General features: G+C 35.6%; 2 protein-coding genes across 11 annotated transcripts in view; both read left to right on the plus strand.

Annotated features, from left to right (window-relative positions):
- EXOC3 (exocyst complex component 3) overlaps positions 1–22316 on the plus strand; it is a 35946-nt gene extending 13630 nt beyond the window's left edge. Inside the window, exons 3-13 of the mRNA XM_026678336.2 lie at positions 1148–1367; positions 1551–2232; positions 5315–5432; positions 6648–6773; positions 7162–7262; positions 7742–7852; positions 10645–10795; positions 12030–12152; positions 13660–13821; positions 16342–16469; positions 21751–22316. Of these exons, the coding sequence (XP_026534121.1) occupies positions 1148–1367; positions 1551–2232; positions 5315–5432; positions 6648–6773; positions 7162–7262; positions 7742–7852; positions 10645–10795; positions 12030–12152; positions 13660–13821; positions 16342–16469; positions 21751–21922 (2094 nt within the window). The 3' untranslated portion in view covers positions 21923–22316. The remainder of the gene's footprint in view (positions 1–1147; positions 1368–1550; positions 2233–5314; positions 5433–6647; positions 6774–7161; positions 7263–7741; positions 7853–10644; positions 10796–12029; positions 12153–13659; positions 13822–16341; positions 16470–21750) is intronic.
- Positions 22317–25725: 3409 nt separating this feature from the next.
- Positions 25726–25935, plus strand: part of PDCD6 (programmed cell death 6) — a 59750-nt gene continuing 59540 nt past the window's right edge. For all 10 annotated transcript variants that reach the window (XR_015745815.1, XR_015745814.1, XR_015745816.1 and 7 more), the window contains exon 1: positions 25726–25806. Coding sequence is in view for 5 of the 10 variants with exons in the window: in XM_087946472.1 (XP_087802598.1) it covers positions 25754–25806 (53 nt within the window). In the remaining 5 variants the exon portion in view is untranslated. The remainder of the gene's footprint in view (positions 25807–25935) is intronic.

Genomic DNA, 25935 nt, shown 5'->3' on the forward strand with positions numbered 1-25935 from the left:
TAAGGCCCGGCCTTATTATGTGAGAAACACGGTAGGTTTGCACAAAACCACAAATGCTACTGCATTTTGAACCAGTTGAAGCTTCTAAATACTTTTCAAGGACAGTCTCATGTAGAACACATTGGATTAGACAAGAGGGAGGTGACTAGGGTATGAAAGACTGCGAACAGGGATTGTTGATACAGGGGAGGGCATAGCTGGAGCATAACCCGCTCTTGCACAAAGGCTTTGAGCAGGAGTCTTGAATCCAGGAGAACTCCCAGTTTATTCACTGGGTCTCTCTGGTGCAGTGCCACTCCATTCAGCGCCAGAGATGGCAATTCTCCATGGCCCCCAAAAAAACAAACTTAGAGCTATTGAGTCTTGCTAGGATTCAGTTTCAGCCTATTACTCCCCATCCAGCCATTAAGAGCCTCCAAGCACTGCAAGAAGGAGGTCACAATGTCACTTAACTCCCATGGGTCAAGTCATATATTGTAGTTGGGTGTCATCAGTATATTGATATCTCAGTCCATGATGGCAGATGATTTCACCCAACTGCTCCATGTAGCTGTTAAACAGAAGTGGAGAAAGTACTGAGCTATGTAGGACACCACAAAGCATGGGATCAAAGTGTGACCTCTCACTTCCTATCACCACCAACTGAGAGCAAACACAGATGAAGGAAGTGACCCAGGACAACCCAGAGGCCTCTTTTCCAACCCCCAAAGTGGCCTCAGAAGGATACCATGATCAATGATATTGAAGGCTACTGAGAGGTCAAGTAGAGTGAGGATACATGCACTAAACCACTCTCAACAACCTTGCCCAGAAAGGAAAATGCAAATAATTTTTTGTGACGACTTCTCCTTTAATATTATTCCATTAAAATGGTAATGGTATTTGTGTTGGACACATTTCAACTGCACTGAGGATATTATCTAGTTAGGTAACAAAATGTCTGCAAACAAAGAAACAAATTCATAGAGTAGCAAGGACTCCACATTTCTATATCTAAATAGAACCTGCCTCAGTTTTATTAAGCAGTGTTTTATTAATAAAATTGTCTTTTATGTAAGAACAAATATTTTTAAAGAAATTAGAGAGCATATTAGCTATTTATTGCTATTATGGAGTGAATTAACTATCAAGCTTGGGTTTTTTTTAGGCTGCAATTCAGTCACAACTTGATGGAGTGCGAACTGGTTTAAGCCAGCTGCACACTGCATTGCATGATGTCAAGGACATACAGCACTCTTTAGTTGATGTCAATAAAGATTGGCGGCAGAGTATTAACACCATAGAAAGTCTCAAAGATGTTAAAGATGCTGTAGTTCAGCATAGTCAACTGGCAGCTGCTGTAGAAAACCTCAAAAATATATTCTCAGGTATGACTTCTAAAATATCTCCTATTCTGATAGTACAAAGGAGTTGTGCGGCATTATGAATTTATATAAATAATGTTAATTTTTAATGTACAGTAATGATGCAGCTGTTGTCACACAGCTACAATTCTGAAGTTTGTAGGATATAATGTAACTTAAATCTATGTTGTTTCTTTTTCTTCTCAGTCCCAGAGATAGTCCAGGAGACTCAAGACTTGATTGACCAAGGACAATTATTGCAAGCCCATCGAAAGTTGATGGATCTGGAGTGCTCCCGAGATGATCTTATGTACGAACAATACCGCATGGATAGCAAGAATACTCATGATATGAACCTAATTGATAGTTATTTTGGAGACATGCAAAAACTTTCTGAAGAACTGGCCAAGCAACTCTGGATGGTCATTCAAAGGTCTTTAGTCACTGTCCGTAGAGATCCAACCTTGCTTGTTTCAGTTGTGAGAATAATTGAGAGAGAAGAAAAGATAGATCGGCGTATGCTAGATCGGAAAAAGCAAACTGGATTCATTCCCCCTGGGAGACCTAAAAAGTGGAAAGAAACAATGTTTAATGTCCTGGATCGAACTGTTATTACCAGGATTGAAGGCACTCAAGCAGACACTCGAGAGTCTGACAAAATGTGGCTTGTTCGCCATCTGGAAATAATTCGTAAATATGTTCTTGATGATCTTTTGGTGGCTAAAAATCTTATGGATCAGTGTTTTCCCCCACATTATGAAATTTTCAAGAAAATGCTATGTATGTATCACCAGGCATTGTCTTTACGTATGCAGGACCTGGCTTCAGAAGATTTAGAGGCAAATGAAATTGTTAGCCTTTTAACTTGGGTTTTAAATACATATAAAAGGTAAGGATGTTATTATTTAAAATAGTACTAGAAGGAACTATGTGATTTTAATAAATTTTGTCAAGCCCCAGATATCTCGCAAAGTCAAAGGTAACATGAATGACAAGACTTTCAAAAAGCTATCTTTAATGATAGGTTGAAGTCACTACAGAATCTTTTAAAAAGTAAGAAAATTCTTTCTTCAGTTATACTGAAGTTTATTAAAGGAGAATTATTTTGAAGCACTTTTGTTCCCCATCAGGATAGAGATGCCCCTTGTGAAATAAACAGTCAAATACCAATCTGCCACACTTTCCCACAGTTTCTCACAAATGCATAAAGATTAATTCAGTTTCAGTTTCTAATAGCTAACTGTACACTGTTACATCATTTTCTTGAACTTCTCAGAAAATGCTTTACTGCTGCCTTCCACCAGGTTAGGATTAGCATTAGTTATTTTTAATTTTGTGATCTAACCGCTACCTTAGGATTATCTGTTGTTCTTTTATCTGAATACTAACCAAGTCTGATCCTCCTCATTTTTCTTCAAACCAAAATCAGCCAAGTGCTGCCATCTGCTAAAGGCAGATAAACACATTGATATAAAATAGCAGCCAGATATGGATACAATTGAATATCATTAGAATGTAGAAGAGCTATACCAGGCAGCATTCATGAAAAATATTGTTTTATCTCAGAGACTGAAATGTTTTCTAGTGACTAAATTGGGGCTATCTTTAAAGAGCATTCGGAAGCTACAGCTGATGCAAAGTGCAGCAGTTGCAGGCAGTTCTGGGGGGATCTTAGGATGGCCCATGTTACACCCATGTAGGCCAGACAAGGAATAATGGATGGAAACTGAACAAAGGGAGATTTAACCTGGAAATAAGGAGAAACTTTCTGACAGTGAGAACACTCAACCAATGGAACACCTTGCCCTCGGAAGTTGTGGGAGCGCCATCACTTGAGACTTTCAAGAAGAGATTGGACTCCCATCTGTCAGAAATGGTGCAGGGTCTCCCGCTTGGGTGGGGGGTTGGCCTAGATGACCTACAAGGTCCCTTCCAACTCTGATTATCTGTTTATCTATTACCACTGCTCTGTGAGTTGCAATGGCTGCCGGTTTGCTTCTGGGTTCAATTCAAGATTTTGGCTATTATTTTTAAAGCCCTATATATCATAGATCCAGGTCTCCAGCCAATGGCACTGGCTTAGCCCAGTTACACTGGTAGAGGGGCCATGCAGTGGGCCCTTTAGGTAAGAAAATTTTGGCTAGTTGATTCTAGGAGAAAAATGTTTTTTTTATCATGGCTCCTGCCCTTTAGAACATCTTACCCAGGTAAGATTGGTTTCCATCCTTATGGCTTTCCATAAGGGTCTGCCAATGGGGGAATACCATACTGGAGGTTGATGAATTAAGAGAAAATCCTACCTCCCCCTCACTCTACATTCTGATCATTCCCTCCCGATCTTTTAACTGTAAATTTATTTTGGATTATAATTTTATTATTATTTTAGACATATTTCTTTTTAGGGTTTTATTGCTTTTAATATTGTAAGCCCAAGATTGCTTCGAAGCTAGATGGGTGGCAAACAAATTAAATAATTAAATAAATCTTTAATTAAAGATGTTAAGAACTGAAGAAGTGATCTTTGGCATGCAAAGCAATCAACATACCATAGAAAGGTACTCTTTGTAGAGTGCAAATCTTTTTGCCTATCTTAGATGAGTATAAAATGAAAACAATAATTGTGTTTTACCCATTTTAAGAGAATAAAGAATTCTTGTAAATAGATTTGTTTAAGTTCAGTCATAAAGTGTCATGGAATCAGAATTATTTGGCTTGTCCTTCACTGTTTATGGAACATTAAGAGTAAACACATTTACATCTTATGCAACCGAACCCAAAATTTCCATTGCTAAGCAAGTTGTTAAGTAAGTTTTCCCCCATTTTACGATCTTGGTTGCCACAATGGTTAAGTGAACCATTGCCGTTATTACTTTAGTAGCCTAATTGTTAAGGGAATCTGGCTTCTCCATTGACTTTGCTTGTCAGAAGGTCACAAAAGGTGATTACTTGACCACAGGACACTACAATTGTTGAAAATATGATCCAGTTGCCAAGCAATCAAATTTCGATCATGTGACCATGGGAATGCTGCAACAATCATGTAAAAATGATAAAAAGTCACATTTTTCAGTACAATTTTGAACGTTCACTAAATGAACTTTCAAGTTGAGAACTATCTGTACTTAAGTTTATTTCTACATTTTTGGTAAGAAGAAAAAAAAAGTTTTTAGATATTCAAGTGTTAAGAAGCAGTAGGTTGGAGAATATGCAAAATGCTGCAGAATAAGATCTTGAAAATTGGATGAAGTACTCTTTTTTTCTTTCCATTGGATAGAATGTCACAAGTATTAAATGAACTGGTGATTCTAACTGTTAAATAAAAAAGATTTGGGATTCTAGTATTTTTTCTATGGTTCAAAATCTAGAATGTCCAAAGTAAACAAAAAAAAGTAAAACCATATTGAGTCTTTTCTACTCCTGCTTTTCTTTTTCTCCTAAACCACCTTCTAATCCTTGTTAATCCACACTCATCTCAATTCCTTCATCTTCTAAATATATAAATTATTTGTAATCCACATCTCAAAAATTCTAATATATCTTCCAAATTTAACTTGCATCTTATTGCTAATATGCACACAATTGGAGTTCAAATTCTTAAATCTACGAGTGTAGTTAAGGAGATCTTAACTGAATTTCCATTTATGTAATTAGGTGTCTCCCAAGTACTTGTATAAAAACATACACAGATAATTGTTCAGGAAAGCCTACTTTTACTTTTCAGAATTAAAAATGCAAATATTAAAAATAAGCATCAATTGACTATTTAACTCTTCCACTTAAAAATTATTATTAAATTGCTCTGTTACTATCTGTATTTAGGGTTTGCTATTTTGATTTTTTTTAAAAGTCTTTCATTATTTGCCTGGTTGTGTTTGTGTGTGTGTGTGTGTGTGTGTATGTTCATTTTTTGCAACTAAAGAAAAATTGATCCTAGAATTTTACTTGTCATTTATCTCTTCTCTTTACTTTAGTGAAGAAATGATGGGAAATTTGGAACTGGCACCAGAACTGGAGGTAAATTTCCTGCAACCTCTTCTTTCTCAGGATGTCGTGAATGAACTTCTCAGCACATATATGTCAACTCTTACGGTAATTTATTTATCTAATTTCAATGCCATCCAGCTTTACATTTGGGCAACTTACAGGCAAAAAGAGAAATGTACATATAAATACAAATAAAAAGAAATCCTTATTGATTGGAAGGCTAATATTCCCAACTATAAGATAGACTTAAGTACATTTTTCCACATCAAACAAAAATTAAATACTATTATTCAACAAAGGAGTGAACCAATATAAATAGGATAATTATTATCTATTGTTGGAAGGCAGGATTTATTATAGATTTCCTATTCTCTGAGAAGAGAACTAGTTCTTAATATTGGCTCTGGCTTCTGGAGAAAGACAATTCTAGGCTTCTGCAACACTAAATAAAAGTAAAAAAATAATAAGCATTTGGGATGGATGGGTGAATGATAAAATATATGTCACAATGCAAATGTTGGTCCTTTTTGGCTTGCATTGCAAGGTTGCATAGTAGTCATAAGGGGAAAAGCTCTGGCTTTGGTAAGTGATAATATTCCAGTCAGTCACCAGTTACACTTGGATTCCTCTAAATATCTAACCATTTTGGTCTGCTGCTAGTTCATTATTTTGTCTTATCAGATTTAATGGTGGTCTGCAAGTGTTGGTGGAGGCTTCTTTTGAGTCAGCTTGACAGATCATCAGTTTAGATGAAGAAAAAGGCTTTTTGGGTGACTCTGACATCCTTCCTAGTCATGAGTGATTCTTGTTTTGTGTTGATGAACACTTGTTCATGATCTGTCCAATGAAATTGGCTCATACTGCAGATGATCAGAGTCCTAGTTACAAACTCTGCTTAGGAAATATAGCTCCCTATCCTGCCTTTTAGATAAACATGTTTTTCTTCAGGCCCATTAGAATTTGTCTTTTATTTGTTAACATGATATTTCTTGAAAATGGACAGAAAGAGGCTAACTTTGATTGGGAATAAGCCGGCAAGGCAAATACACAGTTGGAAAAATGAATGGCTTCAGTTAGGGCTGTACAGAAAAATAACATCTGAGAAAAATGGGCTTGATTAGGGCTTTAAAAAAGAATAACCTTCAATAGCAAGTAAAAACTACTTAAAGGTAAAACTGGTGACAAGATAAATGAAGATATCAAAAATTAGAATTGTGCTCCATATGGACTGGGTAATTTCCAGATGGACCATTTCTAGCATCAATTCAATACTAACAAAATGTTATTTTATTTTGATTTAACATTCTCTTGATTCTCTAGTCCAACATTATAGGCTGGCTAAGAAAAGCATTGGAGACAGATAAAAAAGACTGGCTAAAAGAAAATGAACCAGAAGCAGACCAGGATGGATATTATCAAACAACACTCCCAGCTATTGTATTTCAGGTACAACAATATTTTATATAAATAATTTAAGTTATGTTTAAGAACTTTAAAAAATACACAGTATTGATGACAGTTATACTTCTGACTGGATATAAAATTTCATAAAATAAATTGGAACTTTTGAATTTGTTTTACTAAAGATTTTTGGAGAGATTCTTACAGAGATCTGTAAAGCCCTATGAAGAGGTATATAAGACTAAATGCTATTACTATTTCATTATTCATATCCCAGCATATTCAACTAACAAATGTAGATACTGTGTTAATGTAGCACAAACAAAATTTTGTAAACTGATAGTGACAGGAGAAAAAAGTATTGTTCATCTGAATGTCCAGGAAACATGCTTAATTCTGATTGAAATGTTAGCTAATTGTTTTCTGATTTTAGATGTTTGAACAGAATCTTCAGGTGGCTACTCAGATAAGTGAAGATTTGAAAATAAAAGTGCTGCATTTGTGCCTTCAACAAATGAGTTCCTTTCTTAACAGGTAAAATTATTACAGAGGTTTTTATAGAAACATTGTAAAAACATAGTGATGTGACCACAGACACTGCTAGCAGCTGTAAATATAGTTTGGTTGCTGAACATCTGACATGCAGTCACATAACGATGGGGACAGGGTGACCATTGGAACTTCAGAACCTAGTTGTAAGTACCCCTGGGGTAGTCTATCATAACTCTAAACAGTCAGGAAGACAAATAAAAAGTCAAGGACTACCTGTATAGATTTTTCTGTAAATAGTAATTCAGTCTTATAGATTGTCAGCTCATTGTAAATTATAACTGAACCCACTGGATTTGCTTACTATTAATTTTTTAAATAATTTTACAGAAACTATACACTAGAAATGTATCCCTCTGGAAATCACTAAAGCCTAATCTACCTATTCTGTGTGGTTCCTACAAGAGCAGTTTGAAGATTTCACTTTCTTTTCTCATTGAGTTTGTTCCCCTTCCTTTATTCAGGTATAAAGAGGAAGCACATTTATATAAAGAAGAACATTTAAGAAATCGTCAGTATCATCCATGCTATGTTCAGTACATGGTTGCCATCATCAACAACTGTCAGACTTTTAAGTACGTTTTGCAAACTGAATTTTTTAAAATGAAAAATTCACATTTAATATAATAAGATAGTAAACAAATATACATAGTACCCTGTTTCTCCAACAATACGGCCTCCCCCAATAGGAAGTCCCAGCATGTTTTATAGGCATGAAATGAAATTAAGCCCCTCCCTCCAAATTAAGGCCTATATTAAAACATGCGAAATGGGGGGGAATGGTAGGGGGGCTTGCCATTAGGAAGTACTTTTGTTGCACACCGGATATGGTGCTGCCTGCGTTGACCCCGATACGAAGTGCCCCACCAATGCCGAGGTCAACATCCAAGCCGTCGCCGCCCACCCGAAGATGCAAGGGGGGGAATTAAGTCACCCCCGAAAAGATGGCCTAACCATTTTTTCGGGGCTCAAAAAAAAAATAAGACCCAGCCTTATTATATGAGAAACACGATAGATAAATATATTTTGATAATGCTAGATAGTTTTACTGCTGTGCTAATAACACACTAAAGCTGTTCAGAAATAATCTAATACATATTTCAGTCACTCTGAGAATGAGATGTGGTACCTAAATGTGATAAAAACAAATAAATGAACTACACAAAAGGAAAAACAAATTGGGGGAACAATGAAAATAAGTAAATGCAAGTAGCAGCTCTTGAACTTCCCAAAGGCAAAATTTATTTAAACAAGTGGTTTTCAAACTTTCAAAGTTTTATTATGCTGTTAATTTTTATAATACTTATTGGAATATTTATTAAATATTGAATAACATATTAAATTATGGCTATAATAGCTTATATAACTTTTCAATGTATTATGTAATGTAAAGCCCCCTATAAAACTTATTTAAAACACATTGCAGAGCCTTTTGGATCATGTTTTAAGGCATGTACGGTATTTCACTACTTCTACATGAATCTTCCATTGCTCTTCCTCCTTCATAGAATTTTGCAAAGTATTCATTACACTTCATCTCAAACTCATTTGACTTTAAAAAAGATGTTGAGATTCTAGAAAAAGTACAGAGAAGAGCAACCAGGATGATTAGGGGACTGGAGACTAAAACATATGAAGAACGGTTATAGGAACTGGGCATGGCTAGTCTAGTGAAGAGAAGGACCAGGGGAGACATGACAGCAGTCTTCCAATATTTGAGGGGCTGCCACAGAGAGGAGGGGGTCAAGCTATTTTCTAAAGCACTTGTAGGCCAGACAAGGAATAATGGATGGAAACTGAACAAGGAGAGATTTAACCTGGAAATAAGGAGAAACTTTCTGACAGTGAGAACAATCAACCAATGGAACAGCTTTCCCTCGGAAGTTGTGAGAGCGCCATCACTTGAGACTTTCAAGAAGAGATTGGACTGCCATTTGTCAGAAATGGTGCAGGGTCTCCTGCTTGGGCGAGGGTTGGACTAGATGACCTACAAGGTCCCTTCTAACTCTGATTATCTGTTATCTGACTGTTCTCATCTGTAAGCTTTTCTAATGCTTTGAAGAGGAAGAGAGTGTTTGTTTAGCTGCTTAAAGTCCTGCGATTACTGTTGTGAAGTCCTCCATCTGGAATAGCCTTTATTTTTTTAAGACACTGGCCTGCCTGTTGGATTTCAGTACAGCCCCGGTAAGAATATACAAAGAGAAGAGAAGTCTTTCTGGAATCAAATCTGACTTTTATGTACATATCGATGTTATTTTCTTGGCAACAATATGGAAATAGTTTGCCACTGTCTTCTGGAAGAAAATCAATGAGTACCAATAGTTCTTGACTTATGACCACAGGATTCAGAATTCACATCATAAAGCAGTGTGGTGGTAAAACAAGTCATCATGTGACTTGATCTAATTTTACAACTTTTTACTATGGTTATTAAGCAGATCACATGGTCATTAAGTGAATCACATGTGATTAAGCGAATCCAGCTTCCCCAATTAATATTTATTGTTAGAAATCAATTTCACAATTGTGATCACATGCAATCAGTTATAAATTTGAGCCTGTTGCCAAGTACCTAAATTGTAATCATGTGACTGTGGGGGGTGGTGTGAATGTCATAAGTGACACAGATTGAAAATCACTTTTCCAAAGGCCATCATGACTTTAAACCATCATGGTGATTATATGACTGTATCCTCTACAGTCCTATGATTTCTTAGTGGTCTTTTTTTCAAATATAAACCAAGTCTGACCTATCTTACCCTTTTTGAAATCAAAATTCATGAGGGGCTCCTGCCTGCTGTAATTGAGTGAGAGTAACTCCTAGCTTTTGTTTTATTTTTTAAATTTTATTTATTACATTTATATGCTACCCATCTCATTGTGAAGTAAGACTGGGCCACCTTTAACAATATAAAAATATAATATAAAACAATAGAAATATTAAAAACATTAAAACATTCAACAATAATAGTTAAAAACATTAAAATCAACCAAAAATAGAATAAAACAAATATTGTCTTATGTCTTTAGACTGGGAGTGATGAGCAGATTTGCTCTGCATTTTCTATTTCAATAAAATCATTACTAATTTTCTTGGTGAAGATTTATTGAAAAACATCAAGAACAATTGAAGATACCTTGTTACACCTTGTTTGGAGATCATAAGATCCTCATACAGGTTGCTGAATTAATCATGTTTTACATATTATAACATCAGCTTTATCCTATTGTTAATAGTTTAGTGAAGCTTTGTTATGAGGATGACAATAATGGTTTAATGAGTCTATCATTAGACAGTATCACAGAATACTTTAACTTTTATACACATTTAACAAGATTCTGAAATATTTTTTCTTGCTTATCCAAGGGAGTCAATTATCAGTTTGAAGAAGAAATATTTGCCCCCTATGATGGAAGAGATGCTGATAAGCAGTCATGCGTGCATCGATGCTGTTTTAGATGATATTGCAAAAGAAGGGTGCTCAAGCCTGCTAGATGAAGTTTTCATTGATTTAGAGGTTATTTTTTCCTTCTCCATTTCTCCCACTTTCCTTTTTAATTCTTTTATTAACGATGTTTTTACAAGTTAAAAGATAATTATGAAAAATACTGAAAAAGGAAGATAAAGATAGAATTAAAAACAACAGAAAAAAGAAAGAAAAAGAATATTTAAAGAAGCAATTTCCAATTTTCACAGCACTTATAGACATCTCAAAAGTATTTCCCCCTTCTAGATCACATAATATGCTTTTCATTCCCCCTCCTGCTTTTCAGATTAAAGCTTTAGGTTGGGAACCTGTCTGTAATGGGATAGAGACAAATGTCTTGATTTAACAGAGATCCATCTGGATATATGTAAGATTGGATATATTTATTTATCCCAGTGGTGGTATTCTATCGGTTTGGCCCGGTTCAGGCAAACTGGTAGTGAAAAATGTTACTGTTCGGCCGAATTGGTAGTAAAAAAACAGCTACCGGTTCGGCGGAACTGGTTTTTTTTCCTCTTGACAATCAGCTATTCCAACAATCAGCTGTGCCAGGATCCCCCTCACTGTCTTACTGCTTTGCCCAGGAGGCTTCCCTGAGGCCCAGGAAGCCCCCCAGCAAAAAAGGACTGCGTGTGTGTGTGTGTGCTTTCCCCCCATGCTCCATTTTTTGGCCTCCTGGGCCTCAGGGAAGCCTCCCGGGAGGCCATTTTTGCTCCCATGTTTCTGGTACCTATGAGTGACTCAGATTGGATCCTGAAAAAAAGTGCTTGGATTCTGAAGATATTTAAAATTATTTGCCATTTTTACTCTTCAGTTAGGTGAAGAAGAATATAGTGACTTTGTAAGTCTAGGTGATGGTTACCTGGACTTATTTAGTTCAGTTTTGTGCAAGATACAGTACTGACACTTGATGGATGACCTGTGCCAAAAACTAAATATGGGGAGTGTAATTATACTAGAGAATAAAACTTTCTGGAATAATTTGTACAGTTACAAAATGAGATGGAGACTCTGTGTTCTTTATATCAAATACTAAATCATCAGCTCATATTGCTCATGATCTGTGAACATTTACTGATCTTCTCCATGATTTTGGTACATTTCTTTACAAGTATACAAAGTGTAAATATAAAGACTTTTGTATTTAATGGGGTTTAATTTTTTTTAAGTATACAATTTCAGCTTTGTTGATATGGTATAAAATGACATGCTGAATAATACTGTTAAAAACTGATTGACATTTATGTTTTCTTATTTTTTTAAGCCCCATCTTAGTGAATTGATGACAAAAAAATGGCTTGGTGCATCCAATGCTGTGGATACAATCTGTGTAACTGTTGAAGATTATTTTAATGATTTTGCAAGAATAAAGAAGCCCTGTAAAAAGGTATTTATTAAGTCTAATGTAGAATATTTAAATATTGCAACACAATGTGTAAACATTATTATTGCTTTGATTTTAAGTTCAAGTAAAATAATAAAACTGTGTAGTTTCTATCTTATAATAAAGAGTCCCTAAAATTAACAAAATAATTACAGAAATAAACTTTCATTACATGACTTAGTCAATACCTAGTTGTTTCATTTTACATTTGAAAATGGAAAGTGGAAAAGACAAAAATAGTTGTTATAACAATTAGGATAAAAATTTAATTTCTTATGTTCAATTGAAAGTCTATGCCAATCAGGGCTCATTATTTTACAAACATGGCCTCACATCACTTCTTGTGATCTTGATGCTAACCTTCATTATATTAACTTGATATTAATCTTCTATTGATACAACCTAGGACTGCATCAACTTTTTTGGTAGCCACTGTACACTGCTGACTCATACTTAAGTGGTAGTCTACTAGGATACCCAGATACTTCTCATAGTTACTACTCCTGAGCCAGGTACTACCTGTATCTATACATTTGGTTTTTCCTGCTTAAGTGCAGGACTTTACTTTTCTTACATTAAACTGCTGCTTCTTGTGCTATGGCCCAGTGGCCAAGTCTGTCAAGATCCTTCTAAATTTATCTTCCATAATATTAGCAATTCCCCCAGCTTGATGTCTTCTGAAAATTTAACAATGGCTGCTTCAGTCCCTTCATCTTGATCATTGATGAAGAGTTAAAGAGTACTGGACCTAAGACAGAACCTTGAGGTTACCCACTGTATGTTTCCCACCAGGTTGATGTAGTTTCATTGAGGACTATATGCTGGGTGTGGTTGGTCAGCAACTGCGAATCCCATCTGGTTGCGATATTGTCTATTTCATATTTCTCTATCTTATCAAGATATAGACTGTGTTCTGCTTTGTCAAATGCCTCACTGAAGTCCAAGTATACTATATCCACAGCATTTTCCTGATCCACTAATTTAGTCACTTTATTAAATAAGGTAATAATATTTCTCTATAGTGAATCTGTTTTTGACAAATCCATGCTGGCTGCTAGTAATTGCCTAGTTTGCTTCTAGGTGCTCACAAACCTATTGCTTGATTACCTTTTCCAGGATTTTTTTCAGGTGTTGCTGTCGAGCTAGTTGGCCTATAATCTCCTGAATTCATGTTTTGAAACCATCTCTGCTCTTTTCTAATCTTCTGAAATTCTCTGTGGTAAATTAAATGAAAGAATGGCAGTGGTACCTAAAATGTTGGCTCATCAATATTTAGTTAGTTAAATTTCATCCCATTAAATGACTCTCAGTGATTTTATTTGGTCTATCTATCTAGGGGTCCACATGTCTGCAAGCTTCATCTCTCTAATTTATATTATTAATGTTTATTTTTCCTCTCAAATATGCCTAATGTGGATGTTTTGGTAATTTTTGTTTGTTTGTGTTACTTTTGTTATATAATACAAACATCCTGTCTAGATAACTAGATGTCTTTTGAATTTTTTTTCAGAAAATGACTGTTGAGTGCCATCGAAGAGTTGTTATGGAATATATCAAGGCTATAATGTTAAAGCGTATTACTTTTAAAAATGCAGAAGAAAGAAGAGAAGGTGCTGAAAGGATGAATAGGGAAGCCAAACAGTTCAGGTTTCTATTTAAAAAACTTGCAGCAGTAAGTATTATTAGTAGAATGCTAAAAAATGAAATGTATATAATTGGCATTTTAAAATATTATTCTCCAGCACCAATATAATGAATGATACATAGATGTCAATATTTTATTTTTTATTGGTTGAGAAATATTGTGATTTCTATAAATTCATTATAGGTAATGCTTCATTACAACCAAAAGTTAGCCTGGAATCTTCAGTTGTTGAGTGAAGTCATTATTAAGTGGGACATTATATGACCACTTTGTTTAACAACTGTAATCCTAGTTCTCCCAGTTGCTGTGCTAAGCAATTGTACAGCTTGTTAAGGGGAGCACAAGGAGTGGCTCACGGGTTGGGGAGGTCTGATGTAGGTTACAGGGCCCACTGCTGGGTGAAAGCCTATTACAGGCCAGAGGGCCAGAGGGTCAGGACATTCTTCCACCATTCCTAGAACGCCTCAGTGGGCTACTGATCCAAATTGCTCCACTTATTTTCATATTTTCTGCACTGCTGACAGATGCACTCATCTGATGCAAAGCATGACCTTCCTACAAAGTCTGCCTTGCATCATTTTTGGGATTGTTTGGAAGGCTCCTTTCAAACCATTGCATGATTTGGAAAAGCAGCTTTCCAAATGATCATTAGAAGGGCTCCAGCTTGTAAAATGGGGAGAGGTGGCCTTCATATGGAGACTGTACCTTGTGTTCCTTCCAAAAAACCCACAAGAGTGGGGGCAACTCTTGTGAAAATTTAGAAGGCTAGAAAGAGGCTTTTTTTTTCTCGTAAACAATCATCTTTACTAGTTCTTTAGTCTAGTACTTTTTAGTCTAGAAAACAGAAAGCTAACAAAGGCAATTCTTGGGAGGCTACTTACAAGCCTTCTGAACTATAGCAAGAACTGCTGACTGCAGTATTAATTCATGTATTACAGATTGTAATGTATCAATTTCTGTTTATTTTCAATGTAATTCAATTTCATGTAATAAAAAAAACGAATAGGGATATGCACAATTCAAATATGATTCAAAGAAAGTGCTTTAGATTTTATGTACCGTATATGCCGGCGTATAAGACGACCCGGCGTATAAGACGACCCCCCAACATTTCCACTCAAAATATAGTTTGTTATATACTCGCCCCCTCTTCCGCATGCCTTCCACTTTTGCACTTTTTTTTTTTTTTTGAGGCACTTTTGTCTACCGTGGAAACGAATCCCGTGAAGCTGAAAGGAGCAGCCAGCCTTCTCCCAGCTCCCAAGGAAACGAGGCTCGCACCGCCCGGGCTCTGCTGAGGTATCCGGCTAGGGCTGTCAGGAGTTGTTACCGCTGGCGCGGCTCCGCTGCTCCAGTCCGCGTTGCCTCGGGAAGGAAAGGCAAAAAGGAAGAGCCGCAGCGGCGCTTGCAATGGCAGCAGCGGCTCCTGGTTTTGCCTTTCCCTTCCCGAGGCAACGCGGGACTGGCGCACGCGAGCCGCGCCAGCGGTAATAACTCCTGACAGCCCCAGCCGGATACCTCAGCGGAGCTCGGGCGGTGTGAGCCTCGCTTCCTTAGGAGCTGGGAGAAGGCTGGCTGCTCCTTTCGGCTTCACGGGATTCGCTTCCACGGTGCGCAAAGTGCCTCAGCCGCGGCAGCCGCAGTGCTTCCCAATTACTATTTGCCGGCGTATAAGACGACCCGGCATATAAGACGACCCCCCCAATTGGAGGCATCTTTTTCAGGGCAAAAAAGTCGTCTTATACGCCGGCAAATACGGTAAGTAAAGCATCTGTTATTCTTTGAATTCAAATATGCACAATTCAAATATGATTCAAAGAAAGTGCTTTAGATTTTATGTAAGTAAAGCATGTGTTATTCTTTGAATTCAAATATGCACAATTCAAATATGATTCAAAGAAAGTGCTTTAGATTTTATGTAAGTAAAGCATCTGTTATTCTCTGAAGTTTATATGTCTTTTCAGTTTTGTACATGAATCTGAAAAAACATTGCAACTGCCTTAAAAATAATAATTTTTTTGAAAACATTTTCAAAGCATGTTAAGCCCTAAAATTCTGTATTTCACAATGGTTCACAATGACATTTAATCAATTGTTTCTCTAGATAAAACAATCATATTTAATCATATATTAAATTTGTTTTCTCAAATCTGAAATGTCACTTTGCCAAATAATGAATCTCAAAATATGTTACTGTAGTAGGGTAATTTTAAACTTTTTAGTTTAAATGTTGTGTCATTACATTCAGATATATCTTATGCCCCTTAATAAAAGTGCATAATATGAATTGAAACAAATGAAAAGGAATTATTATTTCACTGGATTCGTTCCTCCCCTCCTTCCTTCCCTCCCTCCTTCCTTCCTTCCTTCTGTGAAAAATAACCGTGATGAATACCTATTATAAACATAATATTTTCTTAGAAATATTTATTGTCATTCATTGTCATTAAGATAGCCATATAATAATCAAGTATATTTAGTGTGCTAGAATAAAATCATTGCAGCCTTGATGAAACAACTGGAAACAATAATTTGCTTGATTAATAGGGATCAGGAGAAGACACAGAGTGGCTTTGTGATGTCATTGAGGCTATTGCAGAAGTTTTCAAGCTAACTGATCCTTCACTGCTTTATTTAGAAATCTCAACTTTAGTTAGTAAACATCCTGATATCAGGTAATATTATACATTTCTAGAATTGAAATTTCTGCATTATTTCACAGTTGTAAGAACTTTTTACAAAACTTGAACAAAATCTTTAGCTTTGATTTTTTTCTACCCACATAAAAGTTTTTAACTAAAAGAGGCTCCAAACTAAAAGAGGTTTTATACAGTTCATTATTTTAATTTCTGGATAACATAATACATAACCATATTTGTTTTAAAAATATTTTTAGTTTACTCTAAAAAATTGATTTTATTTTTTTTATAAAGTAAGCATAGAATATCCATAGAGTCTTTTTAGTATTTAAATTTAGAAAGATGTGTGGTGGGTAGCTGAATGGTTTATTATTTCCCTATAAACAATAATGATTCTTCTCTGTGGAATGTGCTTCACTACCATTTAAATGTCTATGGAGATTCTCAGTCATCCAGGTCATGGGTGTCCCAAAGGTGCTTTTCAAAAGTCACTGGACTTCTTGGTTTTTCTTTGAACATGTTTTGCTTCTCATCCAAGAACCTTCTTCAGCTCTGATTGAATGGAGGGGAATAGAAGGATTTATACGCCTTGCAGACAGCTGGTCATTCATAAACACATGGTACAACAAGAGGACAAACCCATCAGGACAAGATTCAGCAGTCCATCTGCATTTAAAACACAAAGGCTACTCTTCTGAAGATAGCAAAGTCCAGCAAAGTCCAAAGAGAGCACCACTGGTTTGAAAGAGGGTCAAAGAGGCCATTTATGTCAAAATGAACAAACATTTCTCAACAGGGGGAGGGATATGACACCATCTATTTCCAGTCTACCACACCATCTCTTCAACAATTCCAAGAAGGCTCCACACCCATTTGCACTACTCAGGTTACCCTGAGAACACAAACCTCCAAGTAGGCTCAACGACTATCTAAAAAGAATGTAAATGACCAGCTGTCTGCCAGGAATATAAATCCAATCAGAGCTGAAGCTTTTTGGATGAAAATATATTCAAAGAAAAACAAAGTTCAGTTGCCTCTTGAAAAAGCACCTTGGGACGTTGCCATTTAATCTTCCATTGTTAAAAATGGGCACATAAAAGCAAAACTAATTGGGTCAGAAAAGATTGGGCTAGAGGAGGTTGATTGGAGGGCAAAACCAGCACTGACATAATTGTGCAACTCCTTAACAGGAGTCATGGTGATTAAAGTACGAACCATTTGCCAAATGCCCAGCTCACAATCTGATGACAGCAAGAATGCTTTGATATCCAAAACTCTGAAGACCAGTTGTAGCCATCAACTTTAAGTTGTCATTGAATTAATGGTCATAGGTTGAGTAACTGTAAAGATTTAATAATTTTCTTTTTTAAGTCAAGTTTTTAAAATTTATATATAAGTATTTTGAATATAGTGTATTGTCCAGGCATACCATTTTACAAAAAAAAAAAAAAAAAAGAATGAAAGAAAATAGTAACATATATACTGATAGGAATAGTAATTGTACAATAAAATGACTCTAATCATATTTATAATTATATTAGCTTATTTGTAATCCTATTATTTGTAATCCTAGTTATAATCCTATTGTAACTTATAGTTATAAACAACATTCATGATTTACTTGAACATAACAATGTTCTTCATCTAATTTCTACCTCTTACCTCTAACCATTGATAAAACCTATTCCACGTTAAGTAATACTCTATATCTCCTTTACCTTTTACTTTCAATGTCAATCTATCCATCTCTGCACAATCCAAAATTTTCCAAATTATATTTTCATCTGATGGGGTATTCTTGTTTTTCCAATATTGCACAAATACAATTCTTGCTGCAGTCAATACATGTAATATTAAATATATAGTATTTCAGGTATTATATCTAACAGAAATATTTCTGGTTTCAAATCAATATGCGGCTTAATTATATTTTCCAACCATGTGAGTATTTTTGTCCAATATTTTTTTTTTGCTTTCATAAATGTCCACATATCATAATAGGTACCTAGGATCTGATTACACTTCCAATATTTGGCAGACATGTTAAACATTTTTGCTGGTCTTGCCACTGGCAAATGCCACCTATAAAACATTTTATAAAGATTTTCCTTATATGCAGTAGCCATTGTCAGTTTATAATTCCTATCCCAAGTTTTTTGCCATTTCTCTAATTCTATAGTACAGGTGAAACTCGAAAAATTAGAATATCATGCCAAAGTTCATTTATTTCAGTAATGCAACTTAAAAGGTGAAACTAATATATGAGATAGGCTCATTACATGCAAAGCAAGATAGTTCAAGCCGTGATTTGTCATAATTGAGATGATTATGGCTTACAGCTTATGAAAACCCCAAATCTACAATCTCAGACAATTAGAATATTACATGCAATCAATAAAACAAGGATTGTACATTGACCAATATCGGACCTCTCAAAAGTATAAGCATGTATATATACTCAGTACTTGGTTTGGGCCCCTTTTGCAGCAATTACTGCCTCAATGCGGCCAGGCATGGAAGCTATCAGCCTGTGGCACTGCTGAGGTGTTATGGAAGACCAGGATGCTTCAGTAGCGGCCTTCAGCTCTTCTGCATTGTTCGGTCCCATGTCTCTCATCTTTCTCTTGGCAATGCCCCATAGATTCTCTATAGGGTTCAGGTCAAGCGAGTTTCTGGCCAATCAAGCACAGTAATCCCACAGTCATTGAACCAGGTTTTGGTGCTTTTGGCAGTGTGGGCAGGTGCCAAGTCCTGCTGGAAAATGAAGTCAGCATCCCCATAAAGCTTGTCTGTGGAAGGAAGCATGAAGTGCTCCAAAATCTCCTGGTTGACGGCTGCGTTGACCCTGGACTTAATGAAGCACAGTGGACCAACACCAGCAGATGACATGTCTCCCCAAATCAACATAGACTGTGGAAACTTCACGCTGGACTTCAAGCATCTTGCAGTGTGTACCTCTCCATTCTTCCTCCAGACTCTGGGTCCTTGGTTTCCAAATGAGATGCAAAAGTTGCTCTCATCAGAAAAGGGGACTTTGGACCACTGAGCTGCAGACCAGGTCTGTTTTTCTTTAGCCCAGGTAAGACACTTCTGATGTTGTTTGTTGTTCAGGAGTGGCTTGACATGAGGAATATGACATTTGAAGCCTATGTCCAAGATCCGTCTGTGTGTGGTAGCTCTTGATGCACTGACTCCAGCCTCAGTACACTCCTTGTGAAAGTCCCCAACACTTTTGAATGGCCTTTTCCTGACAATCCTCTCTAGGTTGCAGTCATCCCTATTGCTTGTACATTGCTTTGCATGTAATGACTCTATCTCATATATTAGTTTCACCTTTTAAGTTGCACTACTGAAATAAATGAATTTTTGCACGATATTCTAATTTTTCGAGTTTCACCTGTATAGCCAAAGTTTTTTGTCCATGCTATCATTGGTTCTTTTATTTGTTCATCTTCCATTTTAAAGCTTAATATATATGTGTGTGTGTGTGTGTGTGTGTGTGTGTGTGTGTGTGTGTGTTTTCATATACATACATACATACATACATACATACATACATACATACATACATACAGTTTTTCATCTGTCCCTAACAACATCCTATCAAGTGTTGTTGGTTCTTTATAAAAACCCCATGTTTTCACATTTTTCTTGTATCTCGATTGTATTTGTGTCCACCAAGCTAAGTCCACACCTTGATTTTGTAATTCCTGTCTAGTTTTAAGTTTTCCATTCTCATTTAGTATGTCTTTAAAAAATACATTTTTTTCCAAGTTAGAAACATTTGGATATATCAATGCTTCCATTGTAGAAAGCCAGACTGGCATTTTCCTATAGTTTTGTGATTTAATTTAACTTTTACATTCTAAAAGTAAAGCATTCCTCACATAGTGTCTTTGAAAGTATCTATGTGCAGCACTCCTTCCATACCATAAAAAAGGATGCCATCTTAACTGAAGATCATGTCCCTCCAATAATAGTAATCTTCTATGCCTCAAATTCATCCATTTTTTAATCCATTCAAGTACAGATGCTTGATAATATAGCTCCCAATCCGGTAGCCCAAAACCCCCATTGCCTTTAGACTCCTGTAACGTTTTCAATTTTATTCTTGCTTTTTTCCCTTGCCAGATATATTTCAAAATAGTTTTATTTAATTCTTCAAAATAGTTTTCTCTAGTTTTATTGGTATTGTTTGAAATAAGAAAAGTAACTTCAGTAATATTTAATAAATATTAAGTGGCCGTGATTGAAATTCTTCCTTATTCCAATAGGCCTGAAGTACAAGATAAGTATAGAAATGAACAGATTAACTAGTGGGTAATTAATAGAAGTTTAATCATTGTATCTGCCTCAATGAAGGCTTTCTTAAATACAAATGATTTAAAAAATTGACTGTTGAATTCATTTTATGAGCTGACAAAAATTATTTAATGCAGCATGTGTGGTATGAAAGATGCCAATTGCTACATTTGATCAAATAATGTTGCGGTACATGAAAAGTTAATAAAGAAAATATAATTTTTTTTGTTAAGCCTAAAAATGGGTGATGAACAGCTAAAAGAGATAATGATAGTATGGGCAAAAATGTTTGGATACAATATAGAACTAACAAAATGGCAAAACTGTGGGAAATAAATTGTAAGTTGATAATGGCAACTACTTATAAGGCGAATCTATATAAAATGTTTTATATGTGGCACTAACCACCAGCGAGATTAGCAAAAATGTTTAAAAATTTGTCCGCCAGATGTTGGAAATTAACTAGACACTGGGCATGTATTATCACATAGGGTGGACATGTGCAAAAGCAAATAAATATTGGAAATAAATACATACATGGTTAGAAAAAATGTTAAAACAGTACATAGATTATAAGACAGAAATATTTTTGTTAGGCATGGTACCAGAAAAGTATGATAAAGGGAATTTAATATTACATGTATTTAATATTACATGTATTGACAGCAGCAATAATTGTATTTGCACAGTACTGGAAAAACCCATACAACAGAAAATGTAATTAAAAATTTTTTTAGATTGTGCAGAAATGGACAGATTGACATTAAAGATAAAAGAAAAAGAAAATGCAGAGTATTTTCGAACATGGGATTTGTTTTAAAAATGGTTGGATAATAGAGGTAGAAATTAGGAGTGGGAAAATTATTATATAAGGAAAATGATCCGGACAATATGCTATTCACCAAGCACTTATGTATGTGAAGTGAAAATGTATTAAAAAACTGTTAAAAAAAGATACCAATTGCTGTTTCAATAAGTAGGATTTTTACTAATGTTACTTTATTCTGATTGGCAGAGATGACCATATTGCGGCTTTATTAACAATGAGAGGAGATGCCAGCAGAGAGATGAAGCAGACCATCATTGAAACTTTGGATAAAGGGCCAAGCCAGCCAAATCCAAATTATGTGCCACTTTTTAAAGAAATTATAGTTCCAACACTAACTGTGCCAAAGCTTCTTAAGTAATAACAATAGTTATGTAACAGTTTTAATGTCAAACTTTGCAATGTTTTAGCTTATAATGAATATAGAGAAAATATGAATTTCTTGCAAAGCTTTTTTCTCTCCTTTAACACTTGCAACAAGATAAAAGAATACCTAATTCAGTCACTGAAAAAATATATGATGTCCAAGAATGCATGATGTGTGATATTTTAGAATTGCATCTTTACCATTATTAGTAGATCCCTCCCACTTGCATTTTTGTGTGTATTTCAGGAAAAATATAAAGAGTCAACTTATGTCTGATTTGGATAAAAAATGGAAAGCAGCAATATTTTGAGGGTACATAAATTATCACTAAATTTGAAGAGACTTGTGTTAGGTGTTTGCTTAATAAATAAATAGCAGTGGTGTTGCATTTTTGAATTGTGTGCAGATTATTTGGCTGTCCTTTTGTGAAACATTTAAATACTTAATACAGAAATTTCTGTAAAGAAAGGAGAAATGAACAGAAGAGTGCAAAACTGTATTACAGGTAATCCTTGTAGTCACAATTTGGTCCAGAAATTCAGTGATTAGGCATAACAGTTGCTAAGTGAAAATTACATGACCATGACTATACTTATTATTTTACTTTAGTTTTCCTTTGCTTGCTACTTCCTTCAGTTGAACAGAGGTACTTTCTATTTGAGATCTTGGTATGAGGTAAATAAGAAAGTAAAGTAAAAGAAGAGAGATAACTGCAACAGGCTGTAAATGCAATGGTTGGTCCCTAAATTGCTTTTTTTACTATTTTAACTTCAAATACTAAATGAAGCAAATCACTAAGTGAAGACTACCTATAATTATAAATACTGTACTATGGTTTAGAATTAGAGGGAACAATTTAGGATATGAATTCAAAATCTTTCTCAATTTATTTCCCCAATAAATTTCCACTCAGTTTCTGCTTCAACATATCCAGCAAAGGGAAGCATACTACCTGTCTAGATAGTAATGGACAAAGTGCTCTTATCAAAATGACACTCATGGGAATAGCCGGTCCCCAAATCCTAGATTACATATAAAGCATGGAAACTGGGATACTATAACTTGTGTAATAAAATTGAGCAGCAATCTGGACAATTAGTATGTAATTTCTCTCTCTTCACCCTTATTTTTACCAAGAAACAAAATTAATAATTGAATTAATGTACCAAAACTAATGTAAAATCAGAGTGCCCTAAAAATAAACACATTCTCATGAGATCAATGCTTTATCCATAGTGATTAAGCATTTAAAAAAAATAAAAGGTACAGTCTTCAGCTGTTGAAAGTTTATCACTACACAAAAACGCATTGAGTCTTAACCCGCAATTTTCTGATTCAACAGTATAGGACTCAGGGTTATGTTTATATGATACATCTAATGGTTATGCAACACAATTTTTTGAAGTCTCACAAAATTTTCTTTTCAGTGAAAGTAAATAATTTAGCATATTAAGTCATAAAGTTTTATTATTTTTGGCTTAGCAAGAGCATAGTCAATTCATTTTTCAAGAAACAATAAAAAACCCAATATTTAGCCTGATGTAGGAGCTCAGTTCAAATGTAGAATGCCCACATTACTAATACAATATTACATTAATACTGTATCATTAATATTGTATATTAATATAATTATATACTATTATATAATGTATTAATATATTAATATTACTAATACATCATTAAACATTAATTTTCTACTAGGCATATTTTGTTAGTTTCAGTGAGGAGAATCAAAAGTATTTCTAAAGAAATAAGCATTAACTGGTGTCAGAAAAGTATATGAAACTGGTTTGTTTATTGGTAAGTTATGATTAGCAAGTTCTGTAAACACTGTTATTGGATGAATATTTCATCGTTTGTGTATGTGATAAGGAAAAAAACATTAAACGATGGAAAACTGATTACCCCGCCTAAATTCTTCATATACATTCAAAGCTGTATGACAGCACACATTTTCTTAGAAGCAGCTTGAGACAGAAAAAGAATTGTTAACTGCCTCTTGAAAGAACAATTTCAGGGAGAATGTGGGAAGAGACAGATGTAGAAACAAGGAAAAGAAATGAGATGTGTCTGGACTCCCACAACATACTAAATTAAAATGTAGTTGTTTGTGGTTTGTTAGTGCAAAGCAAGCCAGAGAATACATGGATGACTGGGTGCTATGCAAAACCAAGCAGGTAGTTCATTAAGTGAACTGTGGGCTAGAGTGTGAATTTAAACTTGGAGTGCATGAGTGTTTCAATCAGTTCACAAGGCAAGGGCTCCTATCAAGAAGTTAACACTGATGGCTAAATATACATAACATGCTGAGACATGGTTTGTTGAATAGTTAAGTGAATAAACTACCATCTAAATCAGCAGTGTCCAATCCAAGGCCACGTGGCCATGGGCAGCTAGTAATGTGGCCCCATAAAACTAATAAAAATAAGTTTTTTTTGTTATTTATATACATTAACTATATATGCAACCTAAAACAATTCCTCTTCATTCAGTGTAGCCCAGGAAAACCAAAAGGTTGGATACCACTTGAGCTAGATCATACAAAATAAGTCATATACCAGTTTATTTATGTATTTTTATTTATTTATGTATTTATTTATTTGATTTGATTTGATTTGTCAATCGCTTACAAGATAATAGGTATAAGTATAAACATGAGTAAGAATACAGGAAATAGGTACGAATAAATGGTGACAATAGGACAGGGACGTTTGGTGTGTTGTGTCTTCATATGTGCTTTGTAGGATTCCTTCATTCCTTAAAACAATGGTTAGATTTGCAGATATCATTGGCTACATTAATGCAATATATCAAATTTGCCAACTATATTTTAATCTTGAGTGTTATGCAAACACAGCCAGTGAAAATGAATTTGATTCATCAAAACTATTTGTATAGCTTATCAAGCCAAATCAAATCATATGATTTAATTCATCAAAGGCAGCAGCTCCTTAACCTGGAAAGGAGAAACTTTCTGACAGTGAGAACAATCAGCCAATGGAACAGTTTGCCCTCAGAAGTTGTGGGAGCGCCATCAGTTGAGACTTTCAAGAAGAGATTGGAATGCCATTTGTCAGAAATGGTGTAGGGTCTCCTGCTTGGGGGGAGGGGTTGATTAGATGACCTACAAGGTCCCTTCCAGCTCTCATTATCTGTACCTGTATCAGTGAGTCTTTGCTTGGGCCCCCAAATTTGGGCTGCAATCCAGGTAACACCACTTGGCAGCTAAGTGCAGAAAAATCCCTTTCTTGCCTTTTATTGGTGGTCCTGGTATCTATAAGCCAACTGTAATACCTCTGATGATTTTCAAACCCTGTGTCTCAAGCACTGTGTCTCAAGCTTGGAAAATTAAACTGGCTGGCTAGGGAAATCTGGGAGTTGGAAGTCCACACATCTTAACGCTGTCAAGTTTGAATCACTGCACTAAATGACGAAGAAATCGCACCATTTGACAAATATCCCATAGGGTGTACAGTTTTAATTAGGTAGTAACCATATGTAAGATTACTTGCACAAGTAAACAAACATACTTAGGCGAAGCCAATATTTTTTTCAATCACGGTTGGATACATTTAGACAACATCTTCAAGCACAAAAAACGCAGTAGAAATCGCCTTCAAAACCTTCTTTTAGTCCAGCCCCTTCTCAGAATTCTGCCTGCCGAATCGGGTGCGTCATGGTTTGTGTCAGAGAAGCAGAGGCGGCTGGTTCCTCTTTTAACCGAAGCTCGGACTGAAACCCGGAACTGGTTTTGGGAAGGCCGTTTCCTTTTAACGTGTAGGGGTGGGGTTGGCTTTCTTCTTTCCGCAGCAAATCTAGTGCGGCATGGCGTCGGTAGGCATGCCTGACCCGAGCTTCTTGTGGGGAGTCTTCCAAAGGTGAGTCGAGTGAAGTTTCTCTTTTTCTCTTAGGGATAAAGCTGAATCGGGGAAGGAGCCCTCGCCTCCCTCCTTTTGCGCCGGGCATTCTTGATTTGAGTCTTCTTTGCTCCTATTCTTGGCCCGCGT

This window comes from Notechis scutatus, chromosome Z (assembly GCF_049901735.1).
Source record: "Notechis scutatus isolate UNSWTSFEM ecotype Mainland chromosome Z, rNotScu1.2, whole genome shotgun sequence".
Taxonomy (NCBI): Eukaryota; Metazoa; Chordata; class Lepidosauria; order Squamata; family Elapidae; genus Notechis; species Notechis scutatus.